The sequence below is a fragment of the Benincasa hispida genome, chromosome 2 (genome assembly GCF_027475165.1).
Source record: "Benincasa hispida cultivar pf3 chromosome 2, pf3_genome.v1.1, whole genome shotgun sequence".
In the NCBI taxonomy this organism is placed as follows: Eukaryota; Viridiplantae; Streptophyta; class Magnoliopsida; order Cucurbitales; family Cucurbitaceae; genus Benincasa; species Benincasa hispida.
In genome coordinates this window covers 60,177,830-60,191,140 of record NC_143479.1, presented here as the reverse complement: position 1 = coordinate 60,191,140, position 13,311 = coordinate 60,177,830, and the positions used below count along the sequence as shown (strand labels likewise).

At 29.6% G+C, this 13,311-nt stretch overlaps 2 protein-coding genes across 2 annotated transcripts; one reads left to right on the top strand and one right to left on the bottom strand.

Moving 5' to 3' along the window:
• The first annotated feature begins 770 nt into the window (after positions 1–770).
• LOC120070831 (SNARE-like superfamily protein) lies at positions 771–4,058 on the top strand. Its single transcript, XM_039022718.2, has 4 exons — positions 771–1,156; positions 2,704–2,790; positions 3,196–3,264; positions 3,513–4,058. Exons 1-4 carry the CDS (start codon positions 1,016–1,018, stop codon positions 3,645–3,647), a joined length of 432 nt encoding a protein of 143 aa, XP_038878646.1. The 5' UTR covers positions 771–1,015; the 3' UTR covers positions 3,648–4,058.
• A 5,545-nt stretch (positions 4,059–9,603) lies between these two features.
• On the bottom strand, positions 9,604–12,289 carry LOC150038050 (inositol oxygenase 2-like). The gene is made up of 9 exons (XM_090310589.1): positions 12,095–12,289; positions 11,494–11,910; positions 11,344–11,403; positions 11,073–11,125; positions 10,449–10,571; positions 10,285–10,354; positions 10,117–10,195; positions 9,934–10,015; positions 9,604–9,834 (listed from the first exon to the last, which is right to left on the bottom strand). The coding sequence occupies exons 1-9, from the start codon at positions 12,123–12,125 to the stop codon at positions 9,808–9,810; spliced, it is 942 nt and encodes a 313-aa protein (XP_090166715.1). The 5' UTR covers positions 12,126–12,289; the 3' UTR covers positions 9,604–9,807.
• Positions 12,290–13,311: the final 1,022 nt, after the last annotated feature.

Here is a 13,311-nt window from a genome sequence, read left to right as displayed (position 1 = left end):
TAGTTAAATTTCTATGGTGAAAAATTACATCAAAATTAGGGAAGAACAAATAAATATTAACCCCCAAGTTTGAAAATCAATGAATTTTGGTCCCCTGCTTATATTACACCATGATAAATTACCACTTTAACCTCAAATGCACTTCTTCCTTTTTCGTTTTGCAACTTTTTTAAAGAAAAAAAAAATCTAATTTGCAGCTTTTTTCCTCGCTAGCTCCTCTTACAAAAATCTCTCTCACCATTTTTTTCATCTTTGTGTTTTGCTGATTTGTCTTCCTTTCATATCCCTCTTCACCTCTTTGCATCTTTTCCCTCCTTCGTTCTACAATTTTTTTTCTTTTCCTTCTTTATTCAGCATTTTTTTTCTCTTCGTTCTTCGTTCTACAATTTTTTTTCCAAAAAAAAATTGCAATTATGTCTGATGAGTAACAAGAGGAATGAGTGAGAAGCAAGAAAAAGAATTCAAATAAAGAAAGAAATCGAAGAAAAGATTGTAGTTGTGTTGAGGAGGAACAAAATGAAGGAGTGAGAAGTGAGAAGCACGAGCAAGAAGCAAGATGAAGAATCTGAATAAAGAAAAAAATCGAAGAAAAATTACAGTTGTATCTAATGAGGAACAAGAACAAAGAGCGAGAAGCAAGAGAAAATCATGGGAAGCGAAAGGAAAAAAATGAGAGACAAGCCTTTATATGCGTTTTGAGGTCAAATGAGTACTTTAACATGTAGCTGATGCAAACAAAATGTCATTTGTCATTCTTTTCGCCAAATTTCAGCCTCTAAAAAGAGATCATCAATACAAATTTCTCCAAAATTAGATGTTAATTTTATTATGCAATAACAAGGGGTGGTGGGAGCAATTTTTCTTAAAAAATATTTTGCCAACGACATCAGACGGTTGATATATTTAATATAATAAAAAAATTAAATAAATAAACAAATCCGGAGTTTCTTCCTCTTGGCGATCGATTTAGGCTTTTCTGGCCGGTGTGAGTATCGTCGTGTTCGTGAGAAACAGAATGGGGATCAGATTCATTCTTATGGTGAACAAGCAAGGACAAACCCGCCTTGCTCAGTATTACGAAAATCTTACACTCGAAGAACGTCGAGCTCTTGAGGGTGAAATCGTTCGCAAATGCCTCGCTCGTAACGAACAACAGGTAACTTTGGATTCTTTTATCTGGATCTCAATCCAGTACCTCTCAGTTTTTCTTCCATATCATCGGAATCCTTTAATTATTTTGAATTTCTCTTGATCTGTAAATTAAATGCAAATTAGGGAAAATTGGCCCTAGTATGGTCAGGGTGCAAACAAAGTTCCACTTTAGTTAAGATAGTTAAGAAAGTATATAAGTGGGGACAATTATCTCTATTAGTGTAAAACATTTTAGTTTTAGGTGCTACCAAGGGTTTATGCTCAAAGTGGGTCCTTATCAATTGGTATTAGAGCCATGGTCTTAACCTAGCCGTGTAGATGAGATCCTCAGAGATTTTGAACAAAAGTAGTGAATATTGTGAATGAATCCTTAGATTAGACAAAAAGTACTTGATGCGGCAAGGAGGTAATAGCTTTATCAAGCTCACTAGTAGAGGAGTAGATCTTTCTTAAGGGTGCAAACAAGTAGTCGACACCAAGTGAATCCCACAAAAATGATTTGCGGTTGTGCTCTATTTGGCTTTACAACTAGGCCTTGACAAGGGAAAACTCTCGTAGGCAACTAGAATTGGACGTAAGAGGGAAGACTCAAGATGGTACTTTGTTCAAATTGTTAGGAGTGCAAAAAAGCCTCACATTAGGAAAAGGAATAATCATAGATATATAAGTGAGCACAATTATCTTCTTTGATATTGAAGCCTTTTGGTGGTACCAAAAGCAAGTCATAAGGGTTAATGCTCACAATGGACAATATCATACCACTATGTAGTGGGAGTCTTGTTGTCCTTATCAGTTACAATATGTTGCCTTTATTGTCCATAAAAATTATCATTCATTGCGGTGATCTAAGTTCCAACACAAATTAGAAATGTGCGCAACTGGTCAGTAGTTGACTCTGGATTGCTGATTTAGATGATGTTGCACTTAAGTCGTGAAGGCCATATGTAGCATTTGAAACTATTTAGTTCGCATCCCATTTCGTAGTGTTTTATTGGATCAATCATCTTCTATTTCAACATCTGATACTGATTAATTCGCACTTGCAGCATCTATTCATTTTTCCTTGCGTTAGTGTTGTTACTCAAATCTATGGTATGACTTTCAGTTACTCAGATAAACAATAGGTAGTTTCATAAGCCGCCGTCCACCAAATACTTTGATGCCTAATCATCCATTTTCTTCCCTGGAATGAAATGCATAACAGGAAGTAATGTCAAAGAAAGAAATCAATAAAATAACTAAATATGGTGTGCGGCCAGGTTTGCCTGGTTAACCATACAAGCAACACAGGCCAGCTGATTCTTACATTGCCTAGTTATTAATTGATAATCTAGTCTGCTTCGTTTTCTGCAAGAAGTATGCGACTTTGCTTTCCTTGCTTTGGTTGAAAAGATTATTCTTGCACAACATTTCAGAAGCTACCATATGAATTTTAGTGATGTCCATCTATTTGCTTAGAATCCTAACCTGTGTTCTGTTTTTCATCCTCTCTCCGAGGAACCAATTTTAGTGCAATTGCAGCGTCACTTATAATTTTTTCTTTGTGAACAGTGTTCCTTTGTTGAGCATCGCAACTATAAGATTGTATATAGGCGATATGCATCTCTGTTTTTTCTGGTTGGAGTTGACAATGATGAGGTAAGTTAATTTATTGATAATTAATTTATGCACTGATTGTTTCCTTTTGTTTGACAATGATAGTATACCGTCATAAAAATTGATATGCTTCCTAACCAAATGAGTTTATCGTGGCCTGGTTTGTGGAATTTATCAGCTATACTTTACTCACATTTCTAATATGCATGTGCTTATTTGCTATGAATATCAATTAGAGAGCTTCTAGATGTCAGTGTTAAACCTTGCTTATTGCTTGTGTATTAAGGCCTGCCTCTAATAAAATGCTTAGATTGGTTAGGTGCATGAGACGAGTCAATGATACTAGTCATTAAGTTTTAGATTTGGGCACGGAATGGAGCCTCAATTTGTCTTTTGATTCCTCTCTCAAACATCTACTTTCCGTTTCTTGGTATCTCAATTTTGCAGAATGAACTGGCGATTTTGGAATTCATTCACCTTTTGGTTGAAACCATGGACCGTCATTTTGGGAATGTGGTAAACCGTTATCTTCGATCCGAGATTATGTCTTCTGAACTTTGTTTTCTTTTTCGTTCTCTTTTTTGGGAAATTATAATCCTTGAATAACTTCCTTTTCATCCATCAATGAAATGATGTTTCCCTTATGGGTTTCACTGAATTGTCGGATTGATTTACAATTTTACTTGAACAGGACCTGGACCTGTTCTATAAGTTATACAACCGTGTTTTTGAGTTCTAAAATAAATTGTCGGATTGATTTGCAGTGTGAGCTAGATATAATGTTCCATCTAGAGAAAGCACATTTCATGCTGGAGGAGATGGTCATGAATGGGTGTATTGTAGAAACAAGCAAGTCAAACATTCTATCCCCAATACAACTGATGGAGAAATCATCATGAAGATCTACAGACTTGTTTTCTTTGGTGTAAAATCTTGGCTGTCTTTATACACTACTCCATTAAGGTGTCGGATTAATGTTAATGAATTCATTTGATGCTGCTCTGTTCAGCCTCATGGTAAAATGAGTAAGATTTGAGCGGGCACATGATACACCCAAGTCGATGCATTCTCTCCAATGGCAAAGAAAAGAAATATCAAAAATATATATATAAGCTTGCCCAGTGGCAACTTGTGATTGGATCTATAAAAATAGATGTAATTCAGGATGCACTCAAATATTTTTCTAGGAATATACAAGCAATATAGATCTTGAACATCAATCCAAGCAATGCATTATTATGTATTGTCAAAGATATAGGATCCATTTAAATTGATGAGTTTAATCAATGAAATTTTCGAATTTTGTTTAATCGGTGGAAATTTTAGGTTGCCTTTGTTAGTTTTTTTAAAATATAAATTTGAGAATGAGGTATTTAATGAAAAATAGTGTTGCAATATGTTTTTATTGTCTTTAGATGTGTTTGAAAGTACCTTTGAACTTTAGATTTGTATTAATTAAGAACCTTAAACTAATAACTATATCAATTTAAATTTTCAATTTTCATGAATAAATCATTCAACATTTATTTTTGCCTTGATTCTAGGTAGAATCAACTCCAAAACAATTAATGGGGTTATATTAAAAGTTTGGTACCAAACAAATTAGAAATTCTTAAAATTAATTGTTTTTATTAAATATAAATTTAAGTTTTATGTTCAATAGAATCCTAAATTTTTAATTTTACCTCTAGAAGATCAAGTTTAGGGATGAAATTTGTAATTTTGAAATGATCAAATATATCCAAACTTCAACATTTAGGGACTAAATTTGTAATGTAACTATACGGTTCAATTATAAATTTAATCCCTACACATTATACAAATAGAGAAAGGGAGAAAAGATGAAAAATGAAGTTTAAAAGTGATTAATAAATTCTTGAATCTTTCCCTTTGATGTCTAATAGATAATGACTTATTAGATCATTTTAAATCTTAGGTAATTAAACATAAATGTGAAAATCAAGCCAAAGGACTAACTTGTAAATTAATGATAAGGAGATGAGTTAAAAATAACATTTTCTAGAGTAACTTGGTTAAAACAATATACATTTGTTCCTACCATTCCAAAATATCTTAGTTCTCAACTTTGCATTATAGAATTGTATGAATATTCAAATTACTACGTCCTATTCGATGGAAAAAATATATAAACACATCTCAATTTTCATCTTTGAATTTATCTATTTTGGGCCGAGATTGCTTATTGATGTTCTGAAATTTACTTCAATACTAGGTTGTTTCAATAATGAATTCCAAGTCTTTAGTGATAATATTCAAGCTTTTTGTCGAAGATGTCTCATTTTGGGCTTTTATTTTTAGTTCACGAAGCGGCCATTTTGTTGCTCATTGTGTTGGCTTTGTCATGCTCGTCAGACCAATCTCTCAAGTGTTTGGATTAAAAAACACCTCTATGAGTGAATGCTACGTCTTGTGATATATCTACCCTTTAGTTTTTACTTTTGTTTTCAATTTTACTCCAAGAAAAAAAAAAAACTCATTAATATCTTGGAAACACTTTGGAATGCATTAAATTGAAACCTTTTTAATTAACCTAATTTGAGTTTAAAAGTTAAGAGCGTTTAATAACCATTTCGTTTTTTACTTTAGTTTTTTAAATTTTTGTTGTTTTTTTTATTTATCATTTTTTATCATTATTTTCATCATTCTCAACTAAACAATTGAATTCTAAGCTAATTTCCAAAAAATAAACAAACAAATAAGTTTTTAAATTTTTTTTTTTTAGTTTTCAAAACTTAGCTTGGTTTTTGAAAACACTCCTAAAAAGTTGATTACAAAAATTTATAGGTTGAAGTAGTGTTTATAATTAAAACTTAACTTTAGAAAGTAAAAAAATCAAATAGTTATCAAACAAGGTCTACGTCTATTTAATTTTTTCTATCGTTGGTTGAGTAATGAAGATATATCTAATTCAATTTTTTGAAGATTGTCCGATGCAAGACCCAAAGCCCACGGACTATGTCCAAAACCAAAGAAAACTAGGAGGCTGCATGGAAAAGCGTGTGTTTCGAAAGGAAAAAGTCAAAACCTCGGGTTCCAAGCCGACTATGAATATACCAATCAAAAAATAATCAAGTCATGCTTAACCTGACACCCCTATACTCTTGAGTGCCATAATTACCGTGACATCGCCAGAATTACACGTAACCACAGACGAATATCAGAGGGAGAGCACTATAGATAACCTAATTCGACAACCTCAAGACCCAAAGGGACGAGTAAATTGATCTCTAAAGGAGGGCCTTGAACTTAAATGCTCTCTATACTAACTTAGACATCGAAGTATGGTAAGTTTTCGACACCACATCGATGCGGAGAACTCTAACGTAGGTCTACTCAGAGAATGAGACCATGCCAAGATAATTGGGCTGATGGACAAGTCATGGAAAGCTCACGATAATGACGAAGGCGTGGGAGTTTCTACGTCAATAGATATGTACTATTTTTCTTGAAGTTGAGAGTTTAAATTTCTATACCCCACATGTTGTATTAATTATAAAAGGACATGGATTAATTAATTAGATGCCATAAAACATATAAACTTCTAAATGTCCACCGTGCTTTATAACATATTTGATATTAATAGTAAGCTTTTATTTTCATCCTTATTCGTATTTTTAGGTTACTTTAATACTAGTTTGATTTTTTATAGTTTAAAATAGTTGAATTCAGTACTTAAAATTTTTTTTAAAAAAAAAAAAAATTAGAATTCTACCTTTATTATTTGGTAAAATCTCATAAGTAGTTTCTACATTTGGTAGTCATTAACAGATTAAATACATGACAGTTTGCTATTCATATAAAAATATTGAATAGTTGATGAGGTGATATAAGTAGTTAATTTGATAAAAATGGATAGAATATAAAATGGATTCTAGTGAGTCTTGAGCCATCAAGTTTAGATACCATATTTGCAATCTAGGGTTTGAAAGCAAGACTATCAGATGATGAAAAAATAAGAAACACTATGTAAACCTGTAAGAAAATCCAAACGTTAAAGTTCGACAAGAATTATAACATTTGTTATTTGTTTTCATCGTAGTTTAATACTAAGAACTCTATTATACAAGAAGAACTCGATGAGTACAAGTTGAATAGGTGGAGCATGTGTCAAACTACATTGATCGGATTGCATGGTGGTACAACAAACATTCTTCGCTATGAACCGTTGGTAGCCTTTACACATATTGGAGAGGTTTTTTGAAATGTTGGTAGAACTTAAGCATTTTATGTAGTTTTAATATATTTTATAGTTACTCTAAGAGTATTGTTATTGTATCGAATTTAATTGTGAATTTGATCATTAATATTGAAATGAAATAACATATTATTGTGTTTTTGAAGTTTGCTTTGTTTTGCTGATTATTTGTGTGGAAGAATTAATTGAAATAGAGGTTGAGAATTATTATTATTGTAATATAGGATTCTAGTTCCAGTTATGTTATACAAAATAGGTTGAATTAGAATTAATGTCAATTCACAACTGTCATCCTTTATGAATATAATGTTAGTTTCCAAGGACATCATATCAAACTGTTGTCATAGATTCATGATGACATGAGATTTGATGTCAATTAACAACCACCATTGTACCTAAATGATGTCGGAAGTTTTTATGGTAGTTTTGAATCGTCCATCAAAGATAATCCATCGTCGTTACAATGACACGCGATATGACGATAGTTTGTAAACTATCATCATACGTATACGATGTCAATTTCAAACTGACATCTAAAGTCAAAATTGTTGTGTGACCCTCCTCTTCCGACAAGTCCCAAAATCCTTTTTGGTTCTTGATCCAAAAGTTTGTTTTTGAAATAGAGTATTATGTAGAAAATGAAAACAAATTCCTTACTTTTACTATATTTGAAAATACGTTTGGTTTTAATTTCAACACTTTAAAGTTGAATTCAAAATTTAAAAGTTTGTATCTGATTATGAATCGAAAAATACGAGAAAAGATTCATATTCGGTAAAATCTAATTTTTAGGATGAAAATAATTTTAAATAATTATCTCTTAATCTTGATAAATAAATACTCTATATGTGTGTATGTGTTTTTTTTAACCCAAAAATAGCAATTCATAAAGCAAACCGTGGAGGCACATTGCCTGTAACTTATAAGTAGCAACAAAAGAATACGCATCATAATAAGATGACACCCAACGGGGGAAATTCAAAAGAAATTTAGAGAAATTATGATGAAAACCATAATTAGTCAAATCATGTATTGTACTATATGTATGCAATGTTTAAAATTTAAGAAATTTATATAGAAATATCGATAAAATTTTACTTTCAACGGATATTTATGAACTAATCATAAAAATCAAAAAATAAATTCAAATTAATGAATAAATATTTTATGATTTTTAAATAAATTAATATGTCTATTATTTATATTATATATATATTAGTACTATTTTATTGTTTAATTATTATATTTGGTAGATTTTTCAACGATATAATAGAAATATGGATTCACCTTTATGTCAATATCAAATCCATGAAAATGTGAAAAATATTGACAGTGAGACAGAAATTTAATATTATGTATGTATGTATTAGTAACAGTAAAATTAAATTTAATTATAAAAATTGTCATCGATAGGCAATGGAGGCATCTAATCCAATACTCTAGGAAAAATAAAATAAAAAATTATTATTAATTTTTTTTTCTACATGGTATATGTTTAATTGGGTGCAGCCAACTAAATAAGTTCTATTTAAAAAAAAAAAAAAAAAAAAAAAAAAAAAAAAAAAAAAAAAGGAAAACAAATAATTTTGTACCAATCTTCCTTCTAAGTGGGAGATCAGAAATATACATGCAATAGAGTGAGTGGATTTTTGTTAGGAGATGTGGGGATGATGTTAGAATATAACTAAATAATAACATTGTAATTAAGTCTTTTTACATTATTTATTTATTTATATATATATATTTTTAAAAAAAATTGTAAACAAATTAGAAAGTCATCTCTATTTGTTGTTTGCCATTTAAAAAATGTTTAGAAATAAAGTAGAATAATACATTATTTAATGACATTTCAAATATTTAAAAGGTTACATACACACTTAAATAACTATTTGTTATAATAATCACTTTGTTAATAAACTCTTAATGGTAGAGTATGATTATAAGGTTAATCAAAATTCAACTTGATGTGAATCGTTCAAATTCATAATTTAGACCACGTTTACCAAAACGTAATGAAAATTAATGTAATCTCATTTAATCAGAATGAGATTTCATTAATGGATGAATCGTAATAGGTTTAAATCGCAAACATAATGGGATTGCTTTTGATCAAATTTATTTTGAATTATAAATATGTCACATTTTATTGTTACCGTTACGATTTGACTCTAATGATAAAGGTAACAATAAATGTGACCTATTTCATCATTTTTATTGTTATAGTAAAAATATCTGTAACGTTAACGATAATGGTAAAGATAGTAGGTCTCACGTAATTTTCAACCATAATCAAATTAAATATATTTTATTTCTCAATCAGATTATATGATTTGATTATAAATTTCAAGGTGGATTTACATTGAAAAATAACTAAATAATAACAAAAGTAATCGATTCAAGTCTACTTTTTATATTAGTATTGATGAATTATTTTTCAACGAGTGTAAATATAGCTTAATCTTTTTAAAGCCTTTGAGTTGGCTTAGACTTCCAATTAATTACATGCTCACACGACACGTCAAGAATAATTGGAAGCATATCCAGCAATCCACATTTGACTAATTTCAAAATTAATTTTAATTATATTATATAATAATTATTTATAACATATAAAGTTTGCTGTAGTCAAAGTCAAACGCTTGAGAGAACAAAATAATAATCCAATTTTGTAATTTGCTTTTGTGGGCCGCAACCTTTTCCATTACATTTCAAAAAAAAAAAAAACCTCATTGACTCTGTGCATGAATCCACAATTTTTTTTTTAAAAAAATATTATTATTATTATTATTAATAATGTGTCTCTCCGTCGCCGGCCGCCGGTAGCAATCTTGAATTGTATTTGATCACCATCTGAGCTTTTCCGGGAAGTACTGAAAATTCCAATGATTTGACAGAAATTAGTCACCAAAATATTGTGGAATAAATTTAATTAATTACTTATTTAATTAATAATAAAAAACAGGATTTACCTTGTTAATAAGGGAAATATAATATGGTTTAACTTTTTCAATGTCAACAAGTTCTTTGCTCTTACTGTAGAGATCATACTTGCTGAAATTCATAAATAAATAAATAATGAGTTAATAATCAATCCAATTATTTTGGACAATAATACAAATTTTTAAAACAAATAAATAATAATTATTAATTACTTGAATATATGGAGCCACTTTAAATTTTGGGCATCCTCCTCGTTCATTAGTTGTTTGTAAGCTCCCGCTCTATGTAAAGCTGCAAATAATAATAATAATAATTAAAATAAATCCAATATTTTAATTTAATATAATGTTGTATTTAATTTAATTTAATTCTTTGCTTACGATAAAAGGAGTGGTATCTGATTATGAACAATCCAGCTGAAGGCAAAGTGGAACCATTTTCTTTGGCCACCTGCAAAAATTATATATAAGAAATTGATGTTAAGAAAATAGAAATTTAACAGAATAGTTATTTTAAAATATGGGGAAAAAATTAGATTTTATACCAAATACATATAGTCATCATGGCCCCATGATATCATAACATTATTAAGTCCACAGCCTTCAGAGTATATTCCATTTTTAGTACTATAAGCTGGATTCTCCCAATCTGGATTCTCCTTGAAATACTGAAATAAATTCAAATAAATAAATAACCTTATATATATATATTATATGCTGATATTTACAATTTCATGATCAAAATTCCACCAATATTGGAAAAAGATAAAAGAAATGCTACATTCCAAAAAATACTACTCAACTCTATCGTATTTGATATCTAGATCTAGATTTCAAGATATTAACACTTCAACTCTTGAAATTTGAGCTTAAGTTAAGCTCAAATTATCGAATCTCATTAATAATCAAAAGTAAATGTGAATTTTTTAAATTAAATTTTATTTAAAATTTAAAGACTTCTAATGTATTTTTCTTTCTTTTTCAAATTGTAGAAGTTAGACGTGAAATGAAATGAGTGTGACAATATTCGAATCTTAATATTAGTCATAATGTAAAAAAAACTAAAACTAAAATTAATATTTTACTTTTTATTATTCTTTTTTTAAATGTGATGAGTACTCTAAAAACAAATGAGTATTATTTTTGGGGGGGATTTTGTGGATTATTACCTTGTGGTGAACAATGGAGTCATCAAAAGCACAACCAACGGGATGTGTATCTCCTGTAGAGAAGAAAATTGTTAAATCACTAATTGACTCAAGAATTAAAAGGTTAGATGAAGATAAATTTTATATTATTTCAAAATCCTAACACTTTTCATTGCTTCTGTTATATATTTGAAATAAGACATTCTCTAATACCATACTAAATCATCTATCGAAATGATTTGGGAATGTTTGTTTAGCGGGAGAGAAAATGATAGAAAATTTTTGTTCTTACCCACAACGGCCCATTGAGGAAGCCCACCAAAGCTAGGAAGAAGAAGCACTTTTCCAAGATCTAAAAACAGAGCAAATTATTTAACAAAAAGAACAAAAACAGAGGATCCATATTGAAAAAACAGAGCATATAAGGTTATTAATTATATACCATGAATAAGAGCAGTCAAATGCAGCCAATCTTCATCAGGATAATCCTTTCGAATAGCTTCAGCAGTTTGCAACAAATGCTGAATTTGAGGTTCATCCAAATCAGGATCACTGTCATCAACGACGTCGTTTAATAGCTCACAACATTCCCAAATGCTCATTTCAACTCGATCCATTTTACTATACTCTTCTCTCATCTTCTTCACAAACTCATAAGTTTGATGAATGTGATTATTCCTGTAAAATTCCTCCACCCCCTTTTGCCTCTCACTTTCTGCTTCGTAATCTCTGAACGAATGCCCAAACGAATTCATTTCCGGTGCCACGAATCCCTCCGGCGGTGTCGGTGCCACAAATCCGCCGTCCAACACCAATTCTTTCAGCTCTGTCATCAAAACCTTCTTCACATCTTCCACTTCTGCAAGTTCATCAAAATTGAAAACCCGTCAACAAAAACTTATAAACAATACTCCTCTCATCTATTCGTTTGGTCTGTTTGATAACTAAACTTGAATTTTTTAGCCAAATTTCAAAAACAAAAATAAATCTTTAAAAACGGTTTTTCTTTCTTTGATGAAATGGATAGAAGAAGGAGAAGATACCAAAGTGAGGCTGTTCGATAAGGATCGTCATGATAGGGTAGGGAAAGAAAAGCAAAATGAATGAATGAAATGAAAGGAGAAATGAGATTTGGTGTGAAGAACAATGTTGGTGGAAGGGGTTTTTTTATAGTCTCCTTAAAGTGTCCTTTGCATGAGAATTTGTAACATTTGGAGTCCTTAAATGGAAAACAAAACTCTCATTTTCCAGTTTCTTTTTCTTTTTTCTTTTTTAAGATATTATTGTTATATCCAAATCCCTCCGAAAGAAACGTTCCAAACAAACGTTTGTTTTTGGATAAGTATTTAACTACTCCTTAAATTTGAGTATAATTTTTTATTTGTTCCTAAATTTTGAAATTTTATATACTGATCTATAAGATTTGAGTTTTGTTTTTGTTTGATAATTAAATTTTAAAATGTTACATTTTTTATCATTTAATTTAAAGTTTTGTTTTCATTTGGTTTTAGATTCCAAAGACTTATCCTTACCTTCATTTTTTACTAAATAATTATTTTTTTTATATTAATGTTAATCAATTAATTTCACAAGAATTGAATAATTTTTCATACCTATATTAAAATTTAATTGAAAAAACTCTACATCATAATTATTTTAAATTAATTAACGGAAAGTTAATACCAAAAACCAAAGTAGCATTACTAAAAATTTGAGAGTAAAGTGATATTGAAACTTGGAGGCCAAATGAAAATTGAACTTAAAATTCTTAAAATGTAATATTTAAAAACAAAGTAAAAATTAAACTCAAAGTTCATGGATAAAAAATGTAAAATTTTAAATTTAAGAACCAAATTGAAACTCGACTTAAAATTTACGAACTAAATATAATATATATATAATCATAACGAAAGGCTTACAGTTACCGACCACTGCCTAACCAATTGTCTTTAAGAAAAAATCTTCAGTCCTATTTTCTGCTTGATTTCCAACCTCATTTACCTTATTCCAGATCATAAAAAATCTCCTATTTTGTTTGATACTTAAAAATTATCTTATTTTTTATTTTATTTTTTTCCAAAAAAGAGAAAGTAAATATAAACTAAAACATGCGATGATTTTATTATAGGGATCATTTAGTTATCTTTAAAGGGCTCAACTTCATTCGATAAATTTTCTAACTCTTAACTTCATAACTCAATTTAGTATCTTAAAAAAAAAAATGTATATTTATTTTTTCTTTCGAGAAAATGTGATTTTG